Source organism: Amblyomma americanum, chromosome 11 (assembly GCF_052857255.1).
Source record: "Amblyomma americanum isolate KBUSLIRL-KWMA chromosome 11, ASM5285725v1, whole genome shotgun sequence".
NCBI lineage: Eukaryota > Metazoa > Arthropoda > Arachnida > Ixodida > Ixodidae > Amblyomma > Amblyomma americanum.
The window spans coordinates 5,825,135-5,851,935 of record NC_135507.1 but is presented as its reverse complement, the minus strand read 5'-3'; the positions used below and the strand labels follow the sequence as shown (position 1 = coordinate 5,851,935).

The following is a 26,801-nucleotide window of genomic DNA, read 5'->3' as shown; positions in this document are numbered from 1 at the left end:
TGCGTGTTCTATGTCCGGCACCCTGAGAAGCCGAAGCCAGGGCTCCTGTGAGAGACTGGAATAAAGCTTGTTGTTGGGCTAGTTGGCGCATGACACAGGTGAGAAACAGCGCACATTAAACGAGGACGGGAAGAAAGTGACATGGATTCGCGCTGACTAACGACTGATCGCTTTTATTCGAGCCCATTGAAATATATATAGGAGGAAAGAAGGAAAGATGGCGCAAAAGATAGATGAGCGACACTAAAACTTATCACACAGTCACCACTTCTTGAATGGCTAACAGAGTGGCCAATAGTGACGAGTCAAAGGAATAAAAGGAATACAAAACACAGCACGGGATCATTGAAAGAGGCGCACCCAAAAGGTAACGACCTCACGACCAACAATAAAAGAGGGCTCGACGTTTGTCGATTTGTCATCGACGAAACTGTATAGCAGCAGTCGCCTGTAGTCACTGTCTACTAGCCTCTCAACCATATTGTGGTGGAAAGAACATGGACGTGCAATCGTCGTCGGGGGCCATGAGGGCATCCAGCATGAGTAGGTCCACGCGGATGTCCTGCACGAGGACTTGCTCGCCGCACACGGGGCACATCCAGGACGGCTGCAGTGTGGTCTCGTTCAGGTCAAGGTAAGCGAATACGTCGAAGCACTGCACGTGATGGCAGCGGACTCCGCGACCGGGGACCCGCATCTTGGTCTTCGTCAGCGGACAGAGTAAAGACACCTGCATACGGCAAGCAGTAAGCCACGTCATGAATTCGCCCTCTGCAAGCATGGGCGCTCGACAACGCATTTACAGCGCCAATTAAGCGATGGCATCACGCGAATACCTGCCGCGGTGGCTCAGTGGTTAGAGCGCTCGGCTATTGATCCGGAGTTCACGTGTCCGAACCCAACCGCGGCGGCTGCGTTTTTATGGAGGCAAAACGCTAAGGCGCCCGTGTGCTATGCGATGTCAGTGCACGTTAAAGATCTCCAGGGGGTCGAAATTATTCTGCAGCCCTCCACTACGACACACCTTTCTTCCTTCACTCCCTCCTTTATCCCTTCTCTTACGGCGCGGTTCAGGTGTCCGCCGATATATGAGACAGATACTGCGCCATTTCCTTGCCCCAAAAACCAATTATTAATTATCACGCGAATATATTGTCTCCAAGTGTGTTTCTAATCTCTTACTGATGGCGTGCTTACAAACTATGAAGCAGTATACGAAATGGTCTAGGTGGCGGGGCCGTGAAATTTTTTTCAGATACCGTTGGCATTTTAGCTAAAACTTGAACTTAAGAGATAAAATACAAATTTTCTGTTCCATTCTACGCTTGATATCGGTAAATGAAGACGGAGCAATTTTTCCCGCCGGTCCTGTGTTTAGGATAGTCTTTAAAGTGACCGTGTTAGAGCGGACGTTCGAAATAAAATGCGTGCGCGTTGCGACAGTAATTTAGGATTGGTCGGGAGGGTTGTGACGTCATATGTTGAGCTGTCAAATGAAAATTATTAAAACTCGAGTTAAAATGCGACCATGAGGTCTTAGCATGACTGAAATTGCATTATGAAAAATATAGATCTCAAGTAAATTAATATCGCTGAAAAGGAAATCGAGGTAGTTAGTTGGGGAATCGCACCCATCACCCTTGGATAGCAAGTTAGACACGTACGTTACCCTATCAAACTGTAGTATCTGTTCTTATCAGTTCTTATCAGGCCATTGGGGCACGTTCGTTCGACTTGGTTTAAAGGAGAACTTGGGTGTCGTGTTGTATCCCGTCGTATAGTATGTCTGCTGATGTATGCTGATCAGTGCGTGTATTTAAAAGAGGTACTAAATAGGATAGAAAGCAGCAAATAACCATTAAAGTTATCGCGTCATATTCTTATAGCAGAGTTTAAGTGGCCCCCAAACTACAGGGACGGATACGCACCTCTAAATCATGCAAAGGGTAGTGGTCTTCCTCGGCGTAGTGTGCTGCAAGGAGATACATCGTATCTTCCCGATTGTGCGCATAGGTGGAGCTGTCGTTGATCCATTGCAGCAGCTCTTCTTCCGTCACCTTCTTGACTTCGTCGACACGCACTGCGACGTCCGCAAGGATGGGTTCGCCCCAAAATTCGAGCCGATTTTCGACAGAGCTGGAGAGGAGCTCCGTTATGTTGACCATAGTCAGCGGCATGCCGTAATAGGCCTTGCCGTTGACGCTCACGTTTGCCGTGCGGCCACTGAGATCGGGCGTGTCTGACATCAGGTCGAAGTGGACGAGTGCCATCCTCGACGGGGAGCGGATCGCTGTGGTCGTCGAGAATTTTCCGTTGCAGGAAAGGAACTCAGGCCACCGGGCCGACATGTCGGCGGTCAGCCGCAACTCATTTACTGAGAGGTAGAACGGCTGGTCCGGAAGCATGGCGGTCGATGCGAGGTAGAACAGGACGTCCCGCTGTCTCTTGCCTAGCCGAAAGAGAAGAAGCGCGTTGTTAAGGGCACTGCATAGTGCAGTTAAAGCTATTAGAATGCCATCCAAGCAGTGCGGCCTCTCGATAAGAGGTGCACAAGTCTAAGCGGTGTAAAAGGCAGCACACTTCACTCGGCTCACTATCATGAGCAATATGAGCAGGAACACAGGCGCGCGTGCCTGAGAGCCTCGAATCCTACTTGTAGCGATACGTGGTGGCCGCTGTCAGAAACAAAGTGGAAAGGGTGGCGTGTTCCATTTTTAAGAAGCAGGCAACGCAGCAGAACCATCTCCACAGTGCTGCCAAAAGCGGCCACCGTCCATCGCCACAAGGACGGTTCGACGCTATCTGCCACGCGCTCCCGCGTTCCTGCTCGTATTGCTCTTGATAGTACATGGAATTCCCAGCAGGCCGTGAGCTTGCACGACACATTTCGTTGCTTGGCGGCAGTACCGATCCGCACGCCTTGCAAGCATCACAAAGCGACAAGGATGTATCGTGGGAGATTGTTGTGACACTCGACGCGCCCAGTCAAAACATTTGATCAGGTTTTAAAACATAGCTTGCTGTTACGAAAGCTGTAGTAATGAAAATGTGCGCTGTGGTGGATGTAGGGACGTTCTAAAGTCAAACGTAAAATCAGACTGTGGACGAGTACTTTATCTTTCGGAAAATATAAGCATTCCTTCTGCGCGAACAGGTTATTTTGTAGCTAAAAAAAAAAACACAGAAGTAAAGCTATTTGGTTTCGGCTTTCGCCTATCGCGGTGAATCAGAGGGTGCAAGTTCATATTTTAAAACTGATAGGGTATTCGATACAGCGGACGTTTAAGTACAATCGAGCTTCAACGAAGTACAGAGCTTGAGTGGCTGATTCTAAGAACAGTGAAGATGAACCTACGCCCGGGTTACACAAATGAGTGGTCGTCTTGAGTCCTGCTTAATCTACCCAGCACCAATGTATCCCGAGTAATTTCTCATCACACGCTGAATTCGATGTGTGAAGCAAGCCGCGTCCAAAAAGCACTTGGGTTAAAACATTTACAAATAGCCTCAAGCAGATATGTCCAGCAGACGCTTATACTTTAAGCCGCAGAATACGGGAGCACCACTTCTGTACTTGTGTCACATATAATTGGGAGTCTAAAATAAAATTATGAACGAAAGAGGCTTGAAGAAGACGACGAGGTTGGTGGTGAGGATGACGTGGATTAACCGAAGACTAAAGAAGATGAAGAAGAAGCATCCAGTGAGGTGAAAAGAGATGGTGGAGAGAAGAAGAGGACGACGACAAGGCTTACGTGGACTAACGCCAAGGCTATAAAAGGGCGAGGGAGAGCGAGGCACGTGGGGTAAGAACAGAGAAGCGGAGGCTCCGGCGGCTCAGGGACGCTTCGGCGGGAAGAGAACGACGCCGGCTTCTGCTCCGGTGAGCTCGCGTTCTACGGCTTCGCATCGTGGACTTCCTGCCGTTCCTGAGCCCGTTCCGGGGAGTCAACGGAGGACGCTACCACCTGCTACGGCTAGGGGTGTCTCCAACGCTGTTGCCACTCATCCGGGGGGTTCCCCCAAAGCCAACAACACCGGCATCCCCTCCACTGGCGCTTGGACCGGGAGCTTGTACGACGCAGCCAGCGACGCCAGCCGTAGCACGTCGAACGCCATCTCGACGCCGGCTACTGGACCCATACAACGCCGCAGCCGCACCGGACCAACCGTGAGCACGAACGCCGACCGCTAACAGTAGAACGCTGGTAGCAGTGTTCCCGGGTCGTGTGTATCGTGTTTCGTGTTTGTTTGTTAGTTTTGTGTGCTAGTGTGTGTGTCACGTAGGGTGTATTAAATGTGCGTCTGTGTGGGCACACCGGTCGCCTAGTCCATTCTTTCGGTCCGAGTGTTCTCCGGGGAGACCCGACTTGCCAGCCTCTGCATGGCATTTTATCCGCACACACTAACACACAATGCAAAAAGCCAAGTCCTACACAGTGAAATAAACTGTCTCGAAAACTGAGGTTTCACTAAATACCGCAACCGAAACACCAAAGCCACTATAACGCCACTCTTCATGGGCGCTTGACAAATGTGCTCTAAGGTCCCCTTTGGGCCGACGACTACGGAAGCTTCTACGTCCTATCTTCTTCAACGCAAGTAGAACAAGCTCAGGAGAAATTAAAACGCCGTGAGAATCCGGACGAAAGAACGGAATTCAACTTGCGCAGCAACCATAAATACTTGAAAGGAAATGTTTGCCGTAGGGTAAGTTCTACGCACCTGAAGTTGAAGCGCCGAAGCCGATGCCTGGGAGCCAATCTTTACACCTGTAGTTGCAGGAGAGCTTTCAGTGCTGGCATCAGTTGAAACGGTTGTTGTCGAAAAGCGGCCTTTTTACAGATTTCGACCCAACAGCCACAGCGACATGAGCGAAAATAAAACGAAGAACAGGGAAAGGGCGATGAAACGCGCGATAAGTGGGAAGCTAGTGTTCCTGTATATGCTCCCGCGGGGAGCAGAGTTGCGCGTCTGTTTTCCCTCGCGCTCCGAACGCCATTCGCCGAGAGGTGGTCACATGATTTTCGTTACGTAAGGTGTTCAACTTTCCGCGGGGAAGCTGAATTCGCAGGCGCAGTGTTCCTGTATATGCTCCCGCAGGGAGCAGAGTTGCGCGTCTTTTTCCCTTGCCGCTCCGAACGCCATTCGCCGAGAGGCGGTCACATGATTTTCGTGACGTAAGTTGTTCAACTTTCCGCGGGGAAGCTGAATTCACAGGCGCAGTGTTCCTGCACATGTATATGCTCCCGCAGGGATCAGAGTTGCGCGTCTGTTTTCCCTTGCCGCTCCGAACGCCATCCGCCGAGAGGCGGTCACATGATTTTCGTGACGTAAGTTGTTCAACTTTCCGCGGGGAAGCTGAATTCACAGGCGCAGTGTTCCTGCACATGTATATGCTCCCGCAGGGATCAGAGTTGCGCGTCTGTTTTCCCTTGCCGCTCCGAACGCCATTCGCCGAGAGGCGGTCACATGATTTTCGTGACGTAAGGTGTTCAACTTTCCGCGGGGAAGCTGAATTCACAGGCGCAGTGTTCCTGTATATGCTCCCGCAGGGATCAGAGTTGCGCGTCTGTTTTACCTTGCCGCTCCGAACGACATCCGCCGAGAGGCGGTCACATGATTTTCGTGACGTAAGGTGTTCAACTTTCCGCGGGGAAGCTGAATTCACAGGCGCAGTGTTCCTGTATATGCTCCCGCAGGGATCAGAGTTGCGCGTCTTTTTCCCTTGCCGCTCCGAACGCCATTCGCCGAGAGGCGGTCACATGATTTTCGTGACGTAAGGTGTTCAAGTTTCCGCGGGGAAGCTGAATTCACAGGCGCAGTGTTCCTGTATATGCTCCCGCAGGGATCAGAGTTGCGCGTCTTTTTCCCTTGCCGCTCCGAACGCCATTCGCCGAGAGGCGGTCACATGATTTTCGTGACGTAAGGTGTTCAACTTTCCGCGGGGAAGCTGAATTCACAGGCGCAGTGTTCCTGTATATGCTCCCGCAGGGATCAGAGTTGCGCGTCTTTTTCCCTTGCCGCTCCGAACGCCATTCGCCGAGAGGCGGTCACATGATTTTCGTGACGTAAGGTGTTCAACTTTCCGCGGGGAAGCTGAATTCACAGGCGCAGTGTTCCTGTATATGCTCCCGCAGGGATCAGAGTTGCGCGTCTTTTTCCCTTGCCGCTCCGAACGCCATTCGCCGAGAGGCGGTCACATGATTTTCGTGACGTAAGGTGTTCAACTTTCCGCGGGGAAGCTGAATTCACAGGCGCAGTGTTCCTGTATATGCTCCCGCAGGGATCAGAGTTGCGCGTCTTTTTCCCTTGCCGCTCCGAACGCCATTCGCCGAGAGGCGGTCACATGATTTTCGTGACGTAAGGTGTTCAACTTTCCGCGGGGAAGCTGAATTCGCAGGCGCAGTGTTCCTGTATATGCTCCCGCAGGGATCAGAGTTGCGCGTCTGTTTTACCTTGCCGCTCCGAACGCCATCCGCCGAGAGGCGGTCACATGATTTTCGTGACGTAAGTTGTTCAACTTTCCGCGGGGAAGCTGAATTCACAGGCGCAGTGTTCCTGCACATGTATATGCTCCCGCAGGGATCAGAGTTGCGCGTCTGTTTTCCCTTGCCGCTCCGAACGCCATTCGCCGAGAGGCGGTCACATGATTTTCGTGACGTAAGGTGTTCAACTTTCCGCGGGGAAGCTGAATTCACAGGCGCAGTGTTCCTGTATATGCTCCCGCAGGGAGCAGAGTTGCGCGTCTTTTTCCCTTGCCGCTCCGAACGCCATTCGCCGAGAGGCGGTCACATGATTTTCGTGACGTAAGGTGTTCAACTTTCCGCGGGGAAGCTGAATTCGCAGGCGCAGTGTTCCTGTATATGCTCCCGCAGGGATCAGAGTTGCGCGTCTGTTTTACCTTGCCGCTCCGAACGCCATTCGCCGAGAGGCGGTCACATGATTTTCGTGACGTAAGTTGTTCAACTTTCCGCGGGGAAGCTGAATTCACAGGCGCAGTGTTCCTGCACATGTATATGCTCCCGCAGGGATCAGAGTTGCGCGTCTGTTTTCCCTTGCCGCTCCGAACGCCATCCGCCGAGAGGCGGTCACATGATTTTCGTGACGTAAGTTGTTCAACTTTCCGCGGGGAAGCTGAATTCGCAGGCGCAGTGTTCCTGTATATGCTCCCGCAGGGATCAGAGTTGCGCGTCTGTTTTCCCTTGCCGCTCCGAACGCCATTCGCCGAGAGGTGGTCACATGATTTTCGTGACGTCGGGTGCTCCACTTTCCGCGGAGAAGCTGACTTCACAGGCGTAGTGTTCCTGTGTATGCTCCCACAGGGAGCAGAGTTGCGCGTCTGTTTTCCCTCGCCGCTCCGAACGCCATTCGCCGAGAGGCGGTCACATGATTTTCGTGACGTAAGGTGTTCAACTTTCCGCGAGGAAGTTGGTTTCACAGGCGCAGTGCCGAGCTACCCTTCTTCAGCTCGACGCCTCACGTGAGCCCACGCTGTCGGCTACATTTCACACATTTCCCATGCACACCTGTGGCGTCAGGTTTGGAGTTCTGCTGTGGCAGTGAGCAACGCCGTCGTCAGCTATGACTGCGTGCAGTGCGCCAAACTGCAGCAACGGCACTGGAAACGGCAAAGCGTTTTACGAACTGCCATTTGGAAGTTCGGCGGCTGAAGTGCATCGGCGATTAAAGTGGCTTTTGAGAATGGGCCGCGTTAAGCGCGAGAAAATATAACCTAATAACACAGATGAAAAAATAATGCTTAATCAAAATTAGGTAAGCTAATAATATCAACGAGAAAGAGCACTTTCAATGAGTTAGGTCAGACTCGCCTGTTCAACGCATTGGTGTTGCTTTAGTCTACTTGCCTGTAACAAGCTGCAGAATCATTTTAATGTGCTTCTAGGGAGATGCGTTTTCATATTTTCCGTGCATAACTCGCACAGAACACGCGGCGGTGCTAGTTGTGAAAAAAGTAATTCATCGCTATACTCTTTTTTTTTCTTAAGACGCGCACAGAGGAAGACAGGACGGGACAGACGCTGTCCCATCCGGAATGGGACGGCTTGTGCATCTGAAATTACTTGTTCCAGAAAAAAAAAAGAACTCGCAGGCCGTTTCTAGTACTTTTCGTCAATTTGTCATGACTACAATTTGCTGTTAATCATTGGCGATTTTTTTTTCATGCTGTATGCACACCCACGACAAACCACAGATTAGTTTTTGGCGTTACGTTTTAAAAATTGCGATCGAGTGCAATTTGTACGCAAAAAAAAAAAAAAACAAGCCCAAGCGCTCTACACAGCGAGCCCATGAAAGCAGCCCCTGTACGCACTAGCTGTGGCTTTCCCGCACAGATTAGAACGTGATAGCGGACCTTCGCGAAACTCTGCTCCCTGCGGGAGCATATACAGGAACACTATGGGAAGCAGCGTCATCCTGGCGCCACCTGACGCAAAATTTACTTTGACTGGCAGTGCAGTTGAAATAACAGAAGTAAGAGTACGTTACTAAAAAACAAATAAGCGGACATTTAAGCTCCGCCTTTAGGATACGAAGCAACAGTAGTAATGGTTATTTGCTACTTTTCTTAATTTGTAGCTATTTCAGTTTACACGCACTCAGTATAATACATCACTATAGGCAGACTGGACCACGTCATTATCATCATCCTCATCAGCCTGACTGCGTCCACTGCAGGCCGAAGAATTCACCGGTGTTGCGCTCCCACGTGCTTTTCCTTTTTATTAACTGCGTTCAGGTGAATAGCAACTCGATTCTTGGCCGATCCCCCAGTGTGAATATGTGCCATCTTTTGATAGGCTAACAACAACAACAACAACAGGGCAAATACCTCTCCCATGTCTCCAATTAATCCTGTCCTTTGCCAAATGCGCCCACCGTATCCCTATAAACCTCTTAATTTCATCCGCCAACCTAACTTTCTGCCGCCGCCTGCTATGCTTGCCTTCTCGTGAAATCCACTCCGTTACCATTCGCGACCAGCGGTTATCTTGCCTACGCACTACGTGATACACCTTTAACCAAGACGGACGAACGTGCCTCAGTGGCCTAGTGGTAGCATGTCTGGCTCGAAACCATGGTGTAAGAATATATTTAGGCGTTGGCTCTGCGCTGTGGGCCCGACCAGATCTTGTTCGCTGCTCCTTGCGCTTCTCTCGAACGCGGACTGATGGCGCCACGCGATGGGGGCTTGTAATGTAATGAATAAAGCTAGTAGGAATGCAGCTGTCATGAAAAATGGGGCAATACACCAAATCAGGGGGTACAGGGTGATATGGGATGGGCGTCGTTCGAGAGCAGAGAAGCTTGCAGCAAGATAGCATTTGGGGAGCGATTGAGAAAAATGGGGAAAAGCAGTCGGCTAGGAAAGTTTTCAGATACCTGTATATAAGGAATGTTGACACGAAATGGAGAACGCCAACTAGAAAATTGACAAGCAAATATCTTGACCGCAGTAGGGGGGCAAATCAGCAATTATCGGTTAAGAAAAAGGTTAAAGAAACAGAGAGAGCTCGTGGAAAACAGGGATGCTGACGAAATCGGCACTGGGAACATACAGCGTCTTTAAGCAGAAAATTGCCAAATAGAATATCTATGATGATTGTAGGGGAAGCTCTTTGTTGTTTGAGGCCAGGACGGGAGCTTTGCGGACTAAGACATATAGAGTCAGGTACCACGAGATAGACACGTTGTGCGTTGCGTGCGGAGAGGAGGAGGAAACGGCTCAACACTTGATACTTTTCTGTAAAGGGCTTCACCCTGCAGTGGAAAGCAGCGGGGCTGATTTATTCAAAGCATTCGGGTTTAAGGACAGTGAAGTAAAAGTAGATTTTAAGCGGGTAGAAGTAACCAAGGGAAGGTTATATGATTGGTGGCTAAAATCAAGACAAGAGTAAAATTTCACAAGTCACGGCGCTGGGTAGGTGGCTCGAACCACCGCCCAGTTTAAAGGGTTCAGCCTTATCCATCCATCCATGTCCAGTCGCCGAGCTGCGGCAGCCTGTAATGCAGGTGTTCCGCGATCATTCGGTGCCGCTGCGTGTACGTGCGCTTTAAGTGCGGCAAGGCACAGAAGGGCTGAAACTGCTGTCGACACCGAATAATTTTGGCCGATTTCGTGTTTTACTTGTTGAGACTGTATGACTGGGTGGAACAGCAACGAGGACGCTGCCCTGCGATCCTTCCGAGCTCGTTATCAAAATGCGTTCACTCCAAAAAAATTTTAAGGCGAGGGCCTTTAATGGCTAATACTCGCGGTGTCCGTCCGTCCGTGACACTCAACACGATAAGGAAAAAAAACATTGTGCACGATGGGATTCGAGCCAGCATACTTTCATTCGGCAGCTGAGCGTGATAACGACTACGCTACTTTTTTTTTGTCTTTATTCCCTGTTTTGTCAAAATACGCTACTTCCCGCCAACGCATATGTAGTCCTTGTCTAGGACGCTGGGGAGAGTTTTTGCAGAAAGGCGTCGAATCAGACGGAAGCCTCCCGAACGCCCTCCAGTGTCTCCAGCATGTAAGATTGACAAGCAAATGTGTACTTAATTAACATGTTAACCACAAATCAATGACACACACAGCAACACCGCGCTAACACCTCACCGCACTTTAGGTCAACAAAGTGCCCCCTGAATTTTTTTCGTTCATCGGCACGAATGCTGCGAGCGTAGTTAACTATACCGACTCTTAAATATGAAAGGTCGGCCGCAACGCGCATGCTTCTAAATATGGGCCACAAAGCCTGCGCGTACATTCAGACATTGCTTGAGCAGCGTAATGCGCCGACGCAGCGAGATGGTGCCCGTTGTGCAGAGAGAATGGTTAACTTCGGCCAACTGGGGCTCTTCAATGTGAAGAGAATCCTCAAGGGCGTTTCTGCAATTCGTCTGCATCAGAAATATTGCCTCCGCAGCCAGGAATACTTGTGCTGCGTTGCGGAACGCCTCCACCGCTATACGAACCACCGAAACCACAGGCACCGAAAAGAAAACCAAGCGTGCACTTGCGAAGTTTTACTGGTCAGTGCAGTGCATTTTTAACTGTATACGCGACGCTGAAATGGTTATTGTAAATTTCCTGGCATTCCTCCTGCAAAGCTTATCTTTCACACCGACAATGCTGAGCGGTTTTCTTCCTCTATAGGAAAGCCTGGCTATAAGTGATTGTCACACTTGACACCTCTTTCGTGGTGTTGAGAGTGGAGCGAAGGGTGAAAAATCAATGCACTACGAAGAGTTGGTGCCATTATGGGCAACGCCCCACGTCATTGGCGGTATAAAGACTGTAGGACTGTAAAGTTCTGAACCACCACAGAAAATAAATATTGATAGTAGCTGGACATCTGACTTCCAGGAATTTAACAGCATGAAGATAAATTAATTGTAATATCGAAACCTCAATTGTCGCTGGAATGAGCGACTACAGTTCGACACAATACGCAGAGACAGATGTGAGTGTTTATTCTTTTTCGATTCCGAGACATACGCTGATTGGAGAGCGGAGTGGGAAACTGCGGAGGCGAACTTACGTCAACAATGCAAAGCACACGGCGCTACATGCACACTTCGCAGTCCCCGGTGCCAGAATGGCATTGGTCAACGCACGCACTATACTTAAATAAAGGTGGAAACTTTCGGAGCTGGTGGCTCCCAGCTTCCGTAGTGTCGAAGCAGCCGAATGGTGCAGACTAGATGGAAGAGAAGGCAATATATATTCGATTGAGAGCGGCTAGAATTCAACACCGGTGTGCCCGTCTCCCTAGTTACTGGCGCGCCGGTGCGCTGGGAGGGCGGACTCGACTTCCGATGAGCCGTCACTGACGTTGCTAACGCTTTGGTCGTTGTCCGAGGTCACCGGTTCTCAGCTTGCGTCGGGTCTGAAGACTACAGCGACGCACAGGTAGTCTGCCTCTCGAAACACGTACAGCGTCAACAAGTCCACGCATATGTCCGGCATGAACATTAGGCTGCTGCAGAATGGACACCTCCAGGGCGGCACCTGAGTGTCCTCGCTGCAAACGAGGTAGGCGTATGCCTCGAAGCATTGCACACGCCGGCAGCGAACTCCACGACATGGCACCACGATCTTCTTTTGCGACAGTGGACAGATTAGGGACACCTGCAGAGAAAACCAGATATGCATGGCTGAAAGCATCACCTCGTCACTGCGCTGCCTTCAGAAAGCATAGACAGTCGATACCAACTAGTCAGCGAGAAAACAATTACGCAGAGGCACTCAAGGAAGTTACGTGCAAGTGATTGGAAAGCACGCCAAGTCTACTGTAATTTCATATTAATTCTATTCCAATTTTATTCTAGTTCCATTATATTCCTTTGTAGTTTTGCGCAGTTGTGAGCACTATTACAGGTGAACATTTTTCGTATTTTCCCGCCTTTATGGCGTCACACCGTTTCGTCCAATCGTCTGCCTTGTAACACCGACACTTTTTAGGCGACATGGATTTTCGTGTTGAGCCATCTAATCCCATCCCATTAAGAAGTGGGAACATCGCGAGAATAACGGGTGGCTGGAACTTTTCACTAACAATCTGTTACCGCAAAACCTGAAGCAGAACATGTAGAATTGCCGAGGTAGTATCAAGGTATCGAGGTATCAAGCTCAGAAAAAAAAAATTCTAGCCTTGCCAGGTTGCTCTGGAACAGATAGATTCCAGGCCCCCGGTGATAAATGCAGCATATTCCGTTTCACTGAACGCTTAGCTGAACTCTGCAAACTGCAACGAACATATTTTATATTGCTAACTTGACTCAAAAAGATGGAAACGCCGTCGCACCTGTAATCTCTGTGCAGAGTCTTGCTGGCTACCGGCGAAGTGGTCTCGGACGAGAGCCTGGGTGTATTCCCGCCGGTACACGAACGAGGATGTTTCATCCAGATAACACAGCAGTTCCCGTGCAGGTAGCTTGACCACTTCTTCGGCGATCAGTATGAGGTCCGCCGGGACGTCGATACGCAAGACGCTGTCCATTGCTGGGGGACCGTTGAGGACGGGCGACATGTTTACTGTCGTGAGCAGAAGGTCGTGATAGGTTCTGCCGTTGAAGCTCACGGCAGCCGCGCGACCACCGAGAACAGAGATGGGTGATCTCGCCTTGAAGCGGACATGCATCAGCCTGTGACGGAAGCGGTAGGCCGGGTTCGTTGAGACCGCGATGAAGTACGAAACCGTCCAAGGTTGCTGGGCCGATACGGCGATATGGAGCGGGAACTGCGTTACTGAGTAGTAGAACGGCTGCTCCGGAAGCCTGGCGACGGCCGCACGAAAAAAGTCTGATGTCCCGCTGTCTTTTTGCTGGCATACAAGACGATATGTTAGCGGTATCTTATATAGCGGCACCTTCACGCTGCGACGTCACGCAGATGCGGTGGCGCTGATGTCAGCAGCGACTATCGTACGGCAAAACAGATTCCGCCTAACCGTGCCTGCCTCATCCTCCGCAGATACTAGCGGGCTGCGCGGCTGCATCATGCGCAGCGTGCTGCAGAAACAGCGTTATCTTGAGCAGCTGCTTCACTGTGGAATAGGCGTAGCAGCAGAAAAGGGGAAATTAGGTGAACCTCGATAGGTTTGTCGCAGATAGTTGGCAACGGGTGGCGGTAGAAAATCGCCTTGTCTGGGTGTCAACGTTGTCATATAAGCGGGAAACTGCTACGCTCTTTCGCGATTGCATAGCGTGCTTAAAACAGCGGAAGAAAAAAGAAGAAGCAGGTGCATGTAATTATCGCCTAAAGCTATTTTGTTGTGGACGGTGCCCAAGGAGAATCACTTTCAAGAAAATAATGCTTAATATTGTGGATAGCATAGTATATTTCCACTTTTGTGCGAGTAATACGAACATACACGGCCTCGTTCATAGCATTTAGTAGTGGCGCTATTACTTACCACGGAAGACATAAAAGATTTTCGTAGAGAGGAGTCTGCTAAGTTGATATTCCTGCGCCATGCTTGCGCGTGAAGTTGATATGGTTAAAACAGCATCGATTGTTATGCAGAGAAGCAACGTAAGCCCGTTAATCTCTTTTCCTTACATGATGCGTCATACATTGTTTCATGAAGCGGTGAGTGATCGCGAAACTAATTGTTGCAAGCGTTGGCAGGCATTGTCAAAATTGCGACGTGCTTTTGTTTTTGTTTCTGCCATTGGACGGCAGTGACAGGCAAAGGATATCATGAATGAAGCGGAAACAAGTGTGAGCACGACCAGCAGCGTAGACCGCAAGTAGTTTGGACGTTTGAAGGCGAGTGGTATTTTTCGTCTCGAGCTTCTGCGTTTCTCATTAACCTGCTTTGCTCGCCAAGCGTTTCATTAGGGGGGTGAACAAACAAACTGTTGGCTAAAACACTGTAACGACATATCGGGGAATGAGCTGATTAAGTGCAGCGCTCGCTGGAACTTGCTGCGCGGCAGGTGTCAGCTGACGGCGAGAGCACATGTGCTCGGCCGATACGATGGCAGTGCTTCTCCCGTTTTCTTGAATTAATATCACGCCGGCTGGTGCCGACCGTGACAGACTGGCAAGTTCTTTTAATGTATCGTGTAGTAATCAACGACTTCAACGCTTTGGGCTTGCCACCAATCACATGCACAGAACACGGTGCCAGAATATTTTCCCGGTAATACGGCTTACGTCGTTAACGCGAGGCCGTTCACTTCGAGGGGAATTATTAGGTTCAAAACAACAACCACTTTAGCTATTCGAAGAAACTAAAAATGCGCCGACAAGCCTCAAGAACCCGCGCTGCAGATGTCTCTACCAGACCGCAGAGGTGGCCTAGTGGCCTGAGCATCCACCTCGATTGCGGGAGGGGCGGGGTTCGATCCCCAGTGCCACCGGGTGCCCACGGGTGATACAATGGGTAGAAGCTTCCCCTGGCCATGCGCTCGGTTTGTTCAGGGTGCAATGTTTCGGAAGTAGGTCTACCGCCCGCTACCGCCCGCTACCGACTGCAGCGCCACGTCGTTTGTTTGCAAACGTGTTGAAGGTCTGTAGTCATACTCTAAACAGAAAGGAGTAAAAAACGGAGTAAGTTATCCTCTAGAGGGCAGCTTAGTCCCTTGTTACTCCCATATAGGAGTATTCGTGTTGAGAGTGTAAACCCGAGAACGAAGCGGCAGACGCCCTTCAAATTAGGCCGTCTAGACAATGGCGTCGATGGTCAATCCCTTAGCTAGCATGGCATCGCAAATGAATTGTAGGTGTCTCGTTGACATAGGATTAACTGCGACGTCATGACAAACGGCCGATGCCATTGGCTGGAAGGCCTTCTGGACAAGGCCTACCGGTGGGTCTCTTTGAAACAGCCACCTACCGGGACCAACCGCTGTACCACTGAGCAGGTGCATCGACATCGCAGGTGAATTGTATAGTGTCTCTGACATAGGATTAACTGCGGCGTCATGACAAACGGCCGATTCCATTGGCTGGAAGGCCTTCTGGACAAGGCCTACCGGTGGGTCTTTTTGAAGCAGTCACCTACCGGGACCAACCGCTGTACCCCAGAGCAGGTGCGCGCATCGGCACCAGCCACGCCTTGCATGCACACAGGCATGCTGCGCGTTCTCGATATAAATGTAGTTTAAATGGTAAAAGACAAGAAAAATAACAGCGGCATGCTTGTGGCTACCAAGGCCCCTTTGTTCAGTTAAGAATAAACACGTGACAGGCGTATCCTGGGAACGTCGAAAAGCAAACGACAAACTCTACACTTCGTGAAAAATCCCAGGCAAGTATCCACAGAAGAGAAAATTAAACCGCTTTGTGCTGAGGCAGAACTGTGCTTCAGATCTTCGGGACGGTGCTTCTCGGAAGCAAGAACGGGACATCTCACTGGTGGAGAGGGCAAAACTTAACATGGTGATAAGTTTTCATGCTCGAACTTCAGTGCGCAAAAAAAAAGACGTGGGAGAAAAGAAAAGTGCAAAAAGCTAACTGTTAAGTGAACATTTGTTTTGAAAAATAAAAAATTCAAATGAAAGAAATATCAGTAGGCGCAAGCATGAATTAGGCTTATGTATCGGCATACAGGTGCAAGTTGTCTTACAGACACTCTCGAAAGTGTACAATTCATCGGAAAAGCACCTTCTGCGAGAAAAAAAAAGCCGGTCACGTTTTTTCTCACAATCTAGAAAAGATATTCCTTATAGTCATTAAGGAGTATGGACAGCATAAGGGTGGTGCAAGGCAAGCACACAGCAGCCAGCTACATTCAATGAATTTAGCAATCTTGGTATATTGGGCCTTTGACAATTTTAATTACAGACTGCTCACCCACAGTGGTCTAAACAAATGCGCCTCGAATCTACATATACGAGGAGCTATCTTGGGCATATGCAGGCACCGATGAAGAACTATTAGGGACGCCGGATAATATACATACACTGGAATAATCAACACATCAGATGAGCTCTTATCATTATCTGTTTACACCACTGCGCAGTAAATTCACTTCTCTCTTTGACAGGCACACTGAAGGCGCTGACGCATTGTTCTTCGGATTCGCGGATTGCCCAGGCATCTAAGAATTCTCGGGTTAGCTTGCCTCGGTTCTTTTTTAGTACCTGAACATGATAAGAGCTCATCTGATGTATTGATTATTCCAGTGTATATTATGTGGCGTTCCTAATAGATCTTCAGTTGTCAGTGCAGCTTCCGCCACGTCTGTGTGTTTCTTCCTTATGTCTGGTTCTTCTCTGCTGCCGATTCTAAGAGATCACGCATCAACTAGCTCAGCAATCCACCTTATTAGCGATGAATAAATCATCCATTTGACCAACAGGAACCTTGAGCGCGACCTCGTCCTGTGCCTGCACATCTACTACTTGAATGCTCTCAGCAACACCACTGCGTTGTCAAAGCACCCCACTTGACCTTATTTCAAACAGGTCGAATTGTTTCTTAGCGCTATTGAAGAAAAAGAAGATTGCCTCTTCAAAATGTCAGCTGCACAAATGCACGCAAACTTTAAAATACCATAGGTTGTTGAAAAATTATTTCGGTACAGAAGATTTAAAAGTGCCTATATATAATTTTTCATCCTTGAGAACAAAAGGGAGCCTTCAATATTTACTTTTAAAAAAAGATCTTGAGTGTTACATTTCATGAGTAAATAACATGAAAAACAGCTGGCGCTGTCGCCTTCGAAATAGGTCCTTTTTTACATCCCTAATATTTTGTCACAGCACCTCGATTTCACCGAATTCGCATAACTGATGCATATTTTGAACTTTTAATAAGGTTACTTATTTTTTTCTTCCTCGGACACTAATTTGTTTTGCACCTGAACAAAGGCTCGAGAGCTTACGCATTTCTATATGTGATGCTTAGTCTGCCGAATAAGGCCATCATTTTATCTGCAGCATATAGGTTACCCTATGCGCACATGTATTGAGAGACATTTTTGGTATGTGATACCAATTTGTAGATCAGGAAGCTACCAAGCATAGACGAAAAAAAAAGCATCGGGTAACTTCACTGCATTTGTTTTAATTGAAGAGTAATAATTACAACTCCAATATTTATTAACGAAATGCAATGAAAATACAGTACGCCGCAGGTAGGATATGAATCTAAAGCCCCTTCAGGTCCTATGCGATGCTTAGTCCAAAGCGAGACCTTTGCCTCAGACATGCGGAGGTCCTGGGTTCGTACCCGATGCACGTGTGGTGTGCTGTATTTATCTTAAATGTTGAATTTAAAGGTTTGCAGCAAGAGGACTTAAAAAACTTTCAATTTAGAAAGTTTTCAGGTACGTATAACTACACATATACAAAATTTTTAAATGTACGCCTTCAATAGTTACTCTTGCAGGCTGCTTCTTAACATTAGCGCTAAAAGTTGTTCTGTGACCCAGAAAATTATCGTGGCCTATACTATAGAGGTTACCTAATCTAAAGGTTATGCATAGCCTATAAATTAGAAGCATACAAATCGCCGCCGCGGTTGGTGAGTGGTTATGGTGCTCGGCTGCTGACCCGAAAGAAGCGGGTCCGATCCCGGCCGCGGCGGCGGAATTTTGATGGAGGCGAAATTCTAGAGGCCCACGTACTGTTCGACGTCAGTACAAAGAACACCAGGTGGTCGAAGTTTCCGGAACCCTTCACTATACGGTGTCCCTCACAGCCTGAGTCGCTTTGGGACGTTAAATCACATAAACCAACCAGCCAGAACCATGCAAATTCTAAAAATGTGTACTTTAATAATAAACTAAACATGACTAGATTAAGAGTGCATGCTCGAAGCAGCGCAAAGATGCACCACTGGCCGCAGACTAGAGGGATGACCAGACTAGAGGATCAGAAACGGAGGGTGAGAGGCCGCTCTGTATGCGTCCTACCATTATTCCGGAGCAGAATCGCCCCTCCACTTATAATTACGAGCCGTTTGTTGCTAGCTTTAGAGAGTATAGGGATGAGCTGCCAATGACGGCTCATCCCTACTCACTGAAGCTGGCATCAACGGCTCGTAACTATAACTGGAGGGACGTCTCTGCCTCGAAATAATGGTAGGGCGCATAGAGACCGGCAATATACTCGATTGAAAGAGCTAGGATTAAGTCCGTAGTGCCGCCTCCCTAGTCACGGGCGTATCGGCGCTCGTATGGTGGGAAGGTGGTCTCGATTTACGATGTGCAGTCACCGGCGCCGCTAATGCTTTCATCGTCGTCCGAGGTGTTGTGGAAGTCGTCCGAGGTGTTTTGGTCGTCGTCTGAGGTGTAGTGGTCGTCGTCCGACATGTTTTGGTCGTAGTCCCAGGTGTTCTGGTCGTTGTACGAGGCGTTCTGGTCGTTATCCGAGGTGTTGTGGAAGTCGTCCGAGGTGCTGTGGTCGTCGTCCGACATGTTTTTATCGTAGTCCAAGGTGTACTGGTCGTTGTACGAGGTGTTGTGGTCGTCGTCCGAGGTGCTGTGGTCGTCGTCTAAGGTGCTGTGGTCGTCGTCCGAGGTAGTGTGGTCGTCGTCCGACATGTTTTGGTCGTAGTCCCAGGGGTTCTGGTCGTTGTACGAGGTGTTCTGGTCGTCGTCCGAGGTGTTGTGGTAGTCGTCCGAGGTGTTGTGGTCGTCGTCCGACATGCTTTGGTCGTAGTCCCAGGTGTTCTGGTCGTCGTCTGAGACCACCAGTTCCCAACTTGCATCGGATTTGAAGACCATGGTGACGAACAGGTAGTCGGCCTCTCGAAGCGCATGAAGCGTTAGAAAGTCCACACGTATGTCCTGCATCAATATTTGGCTGCTGCAGACTGGACACCTCCAGCTTGGCGCCAGAGTGTCCTCGTTGCAACCGAGGTATGCGTATGCGTCGAAGCATTGCAGATGCCGGCAGCTCATTCCACGACAGGGCACCTCCATGATCTTTTGCGACAGAGGACAGATTAGGGACACCTGCAGGGCGAACAGATATGCATGGCTGTAAGCATCACCTCGTCACTGCGCTGCCTTCAGAAAGCATAGGCAGTCGATATCAGCTGGTCAGCAAGAAGAAAAATTGCCCAGAGGCACTCAAGGAAGTTAAGTGCGAGTGATTGCAAAGCACGCCAAATCTATTGTAATTCCACTTTAATTCTATTGCAATTTTATTCTAGTTCCATTGTATTCCTTTGTAGTTTTGTGCAATTGTAAGTACTTTTACAGGCTAACATTTCGTGTTTTCCCGCCTTAATGGCGTCACACCGTTTCGACCAATCGCGTTTCTTGCAACGCCGCCACTTTTTGGCCGACACGCGTTTTCATGTTGATGAGCCATCTAATTCCTTCGGGTTAATAAGTGGGGAAATCAAATTAATAACGGCCGGCCAGAAACTTTTCACTATGTGTTAAAAACTGAAGCAGGACTTGCAGAGTTTCTGAAGAGAGAGAGAGAGAGAGACAGAGAGAAGTGGGAGAGGAAAGGCAGGCAGGTTAACCAGTAAAATGTTCCGGTTGGCTACCCTGCACTGGGGGAGAGGGATGAGGGGGCGTAAAAGAATAAGAAGCAGAGCAATGCGTTCCATAGCAAGCACGTCAGGCAATGACACAAGCACTGTATGTCACAGGCCGCCGTAGCTGTATACCCTGCACACCTGAGGGCTGCCGACTGCTGCGACCTGAGTAGAACAGATCGAGGGCCCTCCATCAGAAGGCAGTGCAGACGTTTCAGTGTCAAGGAAGGCTGCTTGCTGTTGCGGCTGATAATGTTGATGACAGCGTAAGCATGCATCAGAAGTTCATTAACACGATAGGGGTTAAAAACAAAGAATCTTAGCCCTGCCGGGTTGCTCTGGAACAAATAGATTCCAGGCCCCCGGAGATAAATGCAGCATATTCCGTTTCACTGAACGCTTAGCTGAACTCTGCAAACTGCAACGAACATGTTTTTATATTGCTAACTTGACTCAAAAAGATGGAAACGCCGTCGCACCTGTAATCTCTGTGCAGAGTCTTGCTGGCTACCGGCGAAGTGGTCTCGGACGAGAGCCTGGGTGTATTCCCGCCGGTACACGAACGAGGATGTTTCATCCAGATAACACAGCAGTTCCCGTGCAGGTAGCTTGACCACTTCTTCGGCGATCAGTATGAGGTCCGCCGGGATGTCGATACGCAAGATGCTGTCCATTGCTGGGGGACCGTTGAGGACGGGCGACATGTTTACTGTCGTGAGCAGAAGGTCGTGATAGGTTCTGCCGTTGAAGCTCACGGCAGCCGCGCGTCCACCGAGAACAGAGATGGGCGATTTCGCCTTGAAGCGGACATGCATCAGCCTGTGATGGAAGCGGTAGGCCGGGTTCGTTGAGACCGCGATGAAGTACGAAACCATCCAAGGTTGCTGGGCTGATACGGCGATATGGAGCGGGAACTGCGTCACTGAGATGTAAAACGGCTGGACCGGAAGCATGGCGACGGCTGCAAGTATGTCCCGCGGTCTTTCTCCTGGAATACAAGACGATATGTTAGGGGCATCAAATATTTTATGCGACCCGAGAACGAAGAGGCAGATACCCCTCAAGTGAGGCCATCCAGACAATGGCGTCGAAGGTCAGTCCTAACATTACATCGCAGATGTAATGGAGATGTCCCCATGACCCAGACTAACTGCGATGACATGACAAATGGTCGACGCCATTGGCTGGAGGGCCATCTGGATAAGGCCCGCAGGCGGGATCCTTGCAACAGTCACGTACAGAGGCAGTAGCGCATCGCTTAACCGCTGCACCAGTAATGCTATGAGGGCTCCCCGCGATCTGTGAATCCATGAGTGAGAAGGAATACTTGCACGGGATGGTTCGTACTATTGGAGGAATTAGACACAGAATTGCTGCTTGCCTCTTTTCTTATTTCGAATAATGCCTTGAACATTAATGTGTTTCATCAAACGAACGATGACTGTGACGCGTAAAAGGTCTTTAGGTCACATGAAGCCCGATTAAACGGCAATATAAGTGCTGATCACTTCGTTTCTTCTCATTTCGGATCAAAAGACAGGCCGGATTAAGTGGTGCAGTTAATTAAAGAGTTCATAAAGCGGTTTTTCTCGTGCATCACGTGACCCGTAGCCTATGCATGGGACAACTACACGTCGCGGCGATTGTTTGGTTGATGAAAGCTGAACAGCACGAAATAAAAGGCGAATACCACGCGGTGATGCAAATGGGGGAGGATCTCGCTACAAGTCTTTATCCAAGAGCGACTTTTTCTCAGTTAAGGTGCAGTGCTAGCATATTGTAGGCCCTCGCAGAAGCACGCACGGGCCTCAGCAAAAAAGACAGCTGGCAGCCTCCTTTTTACGGAATAACAGGTCAAGCTCAGCGCCGAAGGTGTGTCCGCAGATGACTCACCCCTCTTTGTACTGGCAAGCCAATGAGCAGCAAAACAAGCCCTCCACACTATTATGAAAGACTTTTCGCCTAAGGATGTCAGAGAGCTTTGGCTACCCAACCCGGAAATGTGCCTTGCTCAACGGCCGCTGCAGCGGCGCCCTAATGGAAATGTTTCCATTCAAGGGACACCCTTTCCTTAGCCTCCACGCTTCTTCCCATTCCCCTTCGGGGATATCAGCAATTTGATAAATACGTTTACCATTAGCTGCGCTTCGCTGCCTGCCATGAGATTTCTAGTCGGCCTCACTCGCTTTCTAGTTATGGCCAAATAAAGCTGACATCGGACTGAGGCTCCAGTATACAGCAGCGCGGTCAAAGAGAATGCGACGGACAGCCACTTGCAGAACGGAATACGAACAGGCTACGAGGCGCCTCATGGAGGAGAAAGCAATGGCTGTCTAGGTTAGGCAGCCTGCACGAACCGCCTTGCTTAGGGTCGGTACATCTCGTTGCAAGGTTGCTTAAGAAAGCTGCTGCTGGCAGGCGACCAGCGATGAGCCCCTCTTCCTTCCACCCCGCATCCTTACGGCACACAAAAGCAGAAACACCTGTAGGCTCCCTATGCAAAAGCAGCTCACTGGGCTATGGCAGTTGGGAGCCAAAATGGCGTGGTTTCCACGAAAATTTCAGAAATGGAAACACTGAAATTAAGTGGGTGTCCGCAAGGTGTACCTCAAAGGATGTCCCCACCCTAACTAAGGCCGCACATGTGGGCTCCCCAGTCCAGTGAAATACAGCTACTGAATCCATAAGCGACAGAAAGACTTCGAAAGAGGAAGGGATGAATGAGAGCATGCCGTAAGAAACATCGGCCACGAAAGGTCGTGGTTTTAACGCCCGTTACAGGTTACATGTCCAGCAATTGTGGACAAAAATTTTGAAAATTCGAAATTTGTAGAATACCTTTACAGTAACACTGAAGGTAATGGTCTATTCTTTTGATATGCAGAAAAATCTCTTTATTAGAGTGTGCTTCCAGCGATCGCATCCAACAGTTTAGACTCCCATAGAAAACCAATGAGCAACGCTTTCAAAGACAAGAAAAACGTGAATAGAAAAAAATTGAAGGCTGTCTTCGGGCGATCTGCAGATATGCTGATTGTTACAGAGAAATCTTGTAATCAAGAGTTCGGCGAAACATCGTCTGGTCAGGCGCATTGTGCACACGAAATCTTGCACAGGACCCCGGGATATCTGTTAAGGGGAAGCGGGCACAAGATTCCGTGTGCAGATTGCGACCACAATTATTTCGAAGAATCCGGAAACTGGTGAAAACGGATCCAGCAGCACAAAAAATGACGTGGCGAAATGACACAGTGCTGCTAACACTATGGTCGAACACGTGCAAGAAACTAGACACGACATCAATTGGGACGGGGCACGCGTGTTGCCAGAGAACGGATCGCATCTAGATGCTTGTATCTGGAGTCTTTGATGATTCAGACCACTCCCGGCACACTAAATCGGATGCAAGGAAATCTGCCATCTGATTACGCAAGGTCATATGGACGCATTTTGAAGATATAAGCGCACGCTTTTTGTCTGGTTTCTCCATTGTGAACAAGGAACTTCCGAAACGTCAGTACGTTTCATTAAACTTTGACTTGGTCAGTGACCCTACGATTTCCTTTTTAGTGAAATCTTACGATATATATATATATATATATATATATATATATATATATATATATATATATATATATATATATATATATATATATATATATATATATATATGAAAAATTGCGTTCATAAATGGTTCCCCGCTCAAAATTGCTTTTGCCCAGAATTTCTGGGTATGGAGATTACGCGGTGGTAGGGGCGCAGCCTGCAAATACTTAGGAAAAGACCTCTGCGAAAGAAACGATGAGACTCCCTCTATCCGTAATTACTGACAACAAGGGCGGGTGCACTGGGAGCTTTCTGTGTGTGTGTGTGTGTTTCGAGAAAAAAAAACTATGCAAATAAAGAAAACGTAAAAACTGAAAAAACACCGGAGGACTGCTTCGCCAAGTGTCGTTGCTACGAGAAAAACCTACACTGCATGTAGTTAGGCCTCAATGTACGAGTAAGCGTGTGCGGAGTAAAAGCGAACTCCGCCATTTAGAGCGAGCGATCGCGCCAGAAAATGCAGCGGGGACATGTATTTTATCCGAAGAGGGCAAGCAGCGAGCCACCATCTTGTCAACGCCCCCGTAGTGCGCGCGCGCACGCTTAGGTTTATAGCGTGCCCGCAAGACGCGACAAGATGCGCACCGTTCTCCCCATGCGATTTCGTTACCCTCCGAGTCTTTGCTTACGTAAGTTCATTGCGTTCGCCAGCTTACAGCGCCTAGCGTCCAGACTCATGCCGTCCTCGCAATGGGTTCGAATACAGGGAAGCAGCCAAGCGCGCAAGCTTTCAGGTTGGCGCGAAGAGATGAAGAATAAGGAGTTTCATACCGAGAGGAGACCAAATGACACGGGGCGCGTACGATACATACGCACCCAAAGCACACTTTTGTGACGGCGAATATCTGCGTCTGTCAGCACGAAAAATTTGCTTACACTTCATGTGGAGATTTGTATGCGCACTGCACGCGACATAAGCGAGAGTGTTGGCGGCGGAACTTAGTTCCAAACATAAAACGAACAAAAAACACCGCACAGCACGGAGGTGACAATCCACAGCGTAACACAATAGATGAACACCACAAAACGTAGCGAATACAATAAAGAGAACAACTTTCTCACCCGAACCAGAAAGGCGTTGTCTTCTACTTCCTCCGAAGTCACACTTGCGGCAAGAGGTCGCGACAGCCGGCAGCACAACTTTCTGGGCAGCGTCTGTTCTGGTGGGAGACACTGCTGACTTTTTATAAGCAAGCTTAGCCCCTCCTCTTGTCTGGATACGAGGAAGCAGCAGGCAACGTGGTCACTAAAGTGGGTGGGGTTTATGTCAGCCCATTGGAAGGGTTCTTGCTCCTCTCGCGCTCTTCGTGATGACGTGTTTGGAATTCGAAAAACTGGTGCCTGATTGGCTACACAGCCACGAAACCATTTGCTATCAACGCCCCCGGCAGCGTCTCCCTTGTCGTTGTCACTGAACAGAGAGAGGGTAAGTCACTCGAGTTTTCCTGCCGCGCGAACAAAGCTAGGAATGCGTCTGGGTGGAAGCAGAGGGGTAACTAGAAGAGAGGGTGAGATGTGCCGAGGGGCATCCTCCGGATTTACCAGATTGGGCTATTTGTAGCCAAGTTCGGCTGCTGAAAATTTTTCCTGCTTGTTTTTAGATTGCTTGGCGTCGTGGATTTAGTCTATACTTGAAAATCTGAATGGTCCAAAAAATACGTCTCCAGAAGTGCGCTACGTTTGGTAAGCTGTTGATGCAGATTTATTGTTTTGCTTGCTCTCTTTGCTTCCATATATGACACCTTGAACAATTGCAAGAATTCTGGCTTGCAGGAAGATATGTTGGTGGCTCCGTAATTAGCGCGCTCGGCTACTGATCCGGTGTACCCGGGTTCGAACCCGACCGCAGCGGCTGCGTTTTCATGGAGGCAAAACGCTAAGGCGCCCGTGTGCTGTGCGATGCCAGTGCACGTTAAAGATCCCCAGGTAGTCGAAGTTATTCCGGAGCCCTCCACTACGGCACCTCTCTTCCTTTCTTCTTCCACTCCCTCCTTTATCCCTTCCCTTACGGCGCGGTTCAGGTGTCCAACGATATACGAGACAGATACTGCGCCATTTCCTTTCCCCAAAAACATTATTATTATTATTATTATTATTATTATTATTATTATTATTATTATTATTATTATTATTATTATTAATATTATTATTATTATTATTATTATTATTATTGAAGATATGTTCCAGTAAAAAGCCCTTGTTTACAGATTACGTTTTCATCTCCTGCTCTGGCCACAAAAGGTGAGAGTGCGAGGAAGAGATTGGCTCACTACTGTACTGTTGTCCGGGAAGACGATGGAGGATGCTCCTTAAATTGCGTGAACCTGAACTCAGGGCAATTGCCACGAGCTGTCCAGATAGATCGCGTAAAGATTGTCGAAAGGGGTCACCTTCACTCTCGACTTGCTCACTTTCGCATCCCTGCTCTGAACACAAAAGATCGTGAAGTGGAAAGATTGGTTTGGCTTGGTTTATGGGGTTTAAAGTTCTAAAACCGACTCAGGCTATGAGGTACGCCGTAGTGAAGGCCTCCGTAAATTTCGACCACCTCGGGTTCGTTAATGCGCACTGACGTCGCACAGTACTCGGGCTTCTATAATTTCGCCTCCATCGAAATTCAACCGCCGCGGCCGGGATCGAACCCGTGTCTTTCGTGAAGTGGGAAGCGTCAGTTGTCCTACATTTTTGGCCCCCTGACGAGGCTGCACCACCAACAATATTGCACCAACGCTCTTTGCTCACTTGGTGGTGGTAATGGTCTTCAAATGGACCATTTGCAAAAGAAAAGTTAATTAATGTGGATTAGCTCAGCTAATCCAGGATATACAAAGCGAAGGATGTCGGCGTTCACTGTGTTCATTGGCGTTGGCGTTGACAATGCTCTAGACGGCGATGGCTTTGAGGAAAGGAAGGGCGCATAACTGGCTCCCTGGATATGCGGATGCCTCATTCTTGCTTTGGTTTGTGGTGAGAGAGAGATGTGGAATGAATGAATTAGCGCTCACAGCGTTGTGGCTGACATGCGGCACTGCAGCAATACCTAGGCCGCAGCGTTCATTTGGTGATCAATCTCTCGCGATCAACCATTAACTGCATGCCACCTCCCAGGGTGGCAGAGAGGGCGCGCTGCTTATCCAGTGCGCGAAATGCAATCAAAGCAGGCTTTTGACACCAACGCCATGTACATGAAAGCGAGATTAAGGTCTCCACTGACGCACGGAGCCGGTTGTGC

General features: G+C 49.0%; 2 protein-coding genes across 2 annotated transcripts; both read right to left on the bottom strand.

The window, feature by feature from the left end:
• Positions 1-337: 337 nt before the first annotated feature.
• Positions 338-4,892, bottom strand: LOC144110675 (E3 SUMO-protein ligase PIAS2-like). Its single transcript, XM_077643731.1, has 3 exons — positions 4,726-4,892; positions 1,929-2,449; positions 338-730 (listed from the first exon to the last, which is right to left on the bottom strand). The coding sequence occupies exons 2-3, from the start codon at positions 2,403-2,405 to the stop codon at positions 473-475; spliced, it is 735 nt and encodes a 244-aa protein (XP_077499857.1). The 5' UTR covers positions 2,406-2,449; positions 4,726-4,892; the 3' UTR covers positions 338-472.
• A 6,701-nt stretch (positions 4,893-11,593) lies between these two features.
• LOC144110473 (E3 SUMO-protein ligase PIAS2-like) lies at positions 11,594-13,378 on the bottom strand. Its single transcript, XM_077643385.1, has 2 exons — positions 12,822-13,378; positions 11,594-12,145 (listed from the first exon to the last, which is right to left on the bottom strand). The coding sequence occupies exons 1-2, from the start codon at positions 13,155-13,157 to the stop codon at positions 11,888-11,890; spliced, it is 594 nt and encodes a 197-aa protein (XP_077499511.1). The 5' UTR covers positions 13,158-13,378; the 3' UTR covers positions 11,594-11,887.
• Between the last annotated feature and the right edge of the window lie 13,423 nt (positions 13,379-26,801).

What these genes read in the sequence shown, in the direction of transcription:
- LOC144110675 (XM_077643731.1), bottom strand. Translation starts at nt 2,405, where the DNA reads ATGCTTCCGGACCAGCCGTTCTACCTCTCAGTAAATGAGTTGCGGCTG. An exon ending in ACCCTTTGCATGATTTAGAG is followed by an intron (nt 731 to 1,928) that starts GTGCGTATCCGT and finishes TGCCGTATGCAG; the next exon opens with GTGTCTTTACTCTGTCCGCT.
- LOC144110473 (XM_077643385.1), bottom strand. Translation starts at nt 13,157, where the DNA reads ATGCATGTCCGCTTCAAGGCGAGATCACCCATCTCTGTTCTCGGTGGT. An exon ending in ACTCTGCACAGAGATTACAG is followed by an intron (nt 12,146 to 12,821) that starts GTGCGACGGCGT and finishes TTTTCTCTGCAG; the next exon opens with GTGTCCCTAATCTGTCCACT.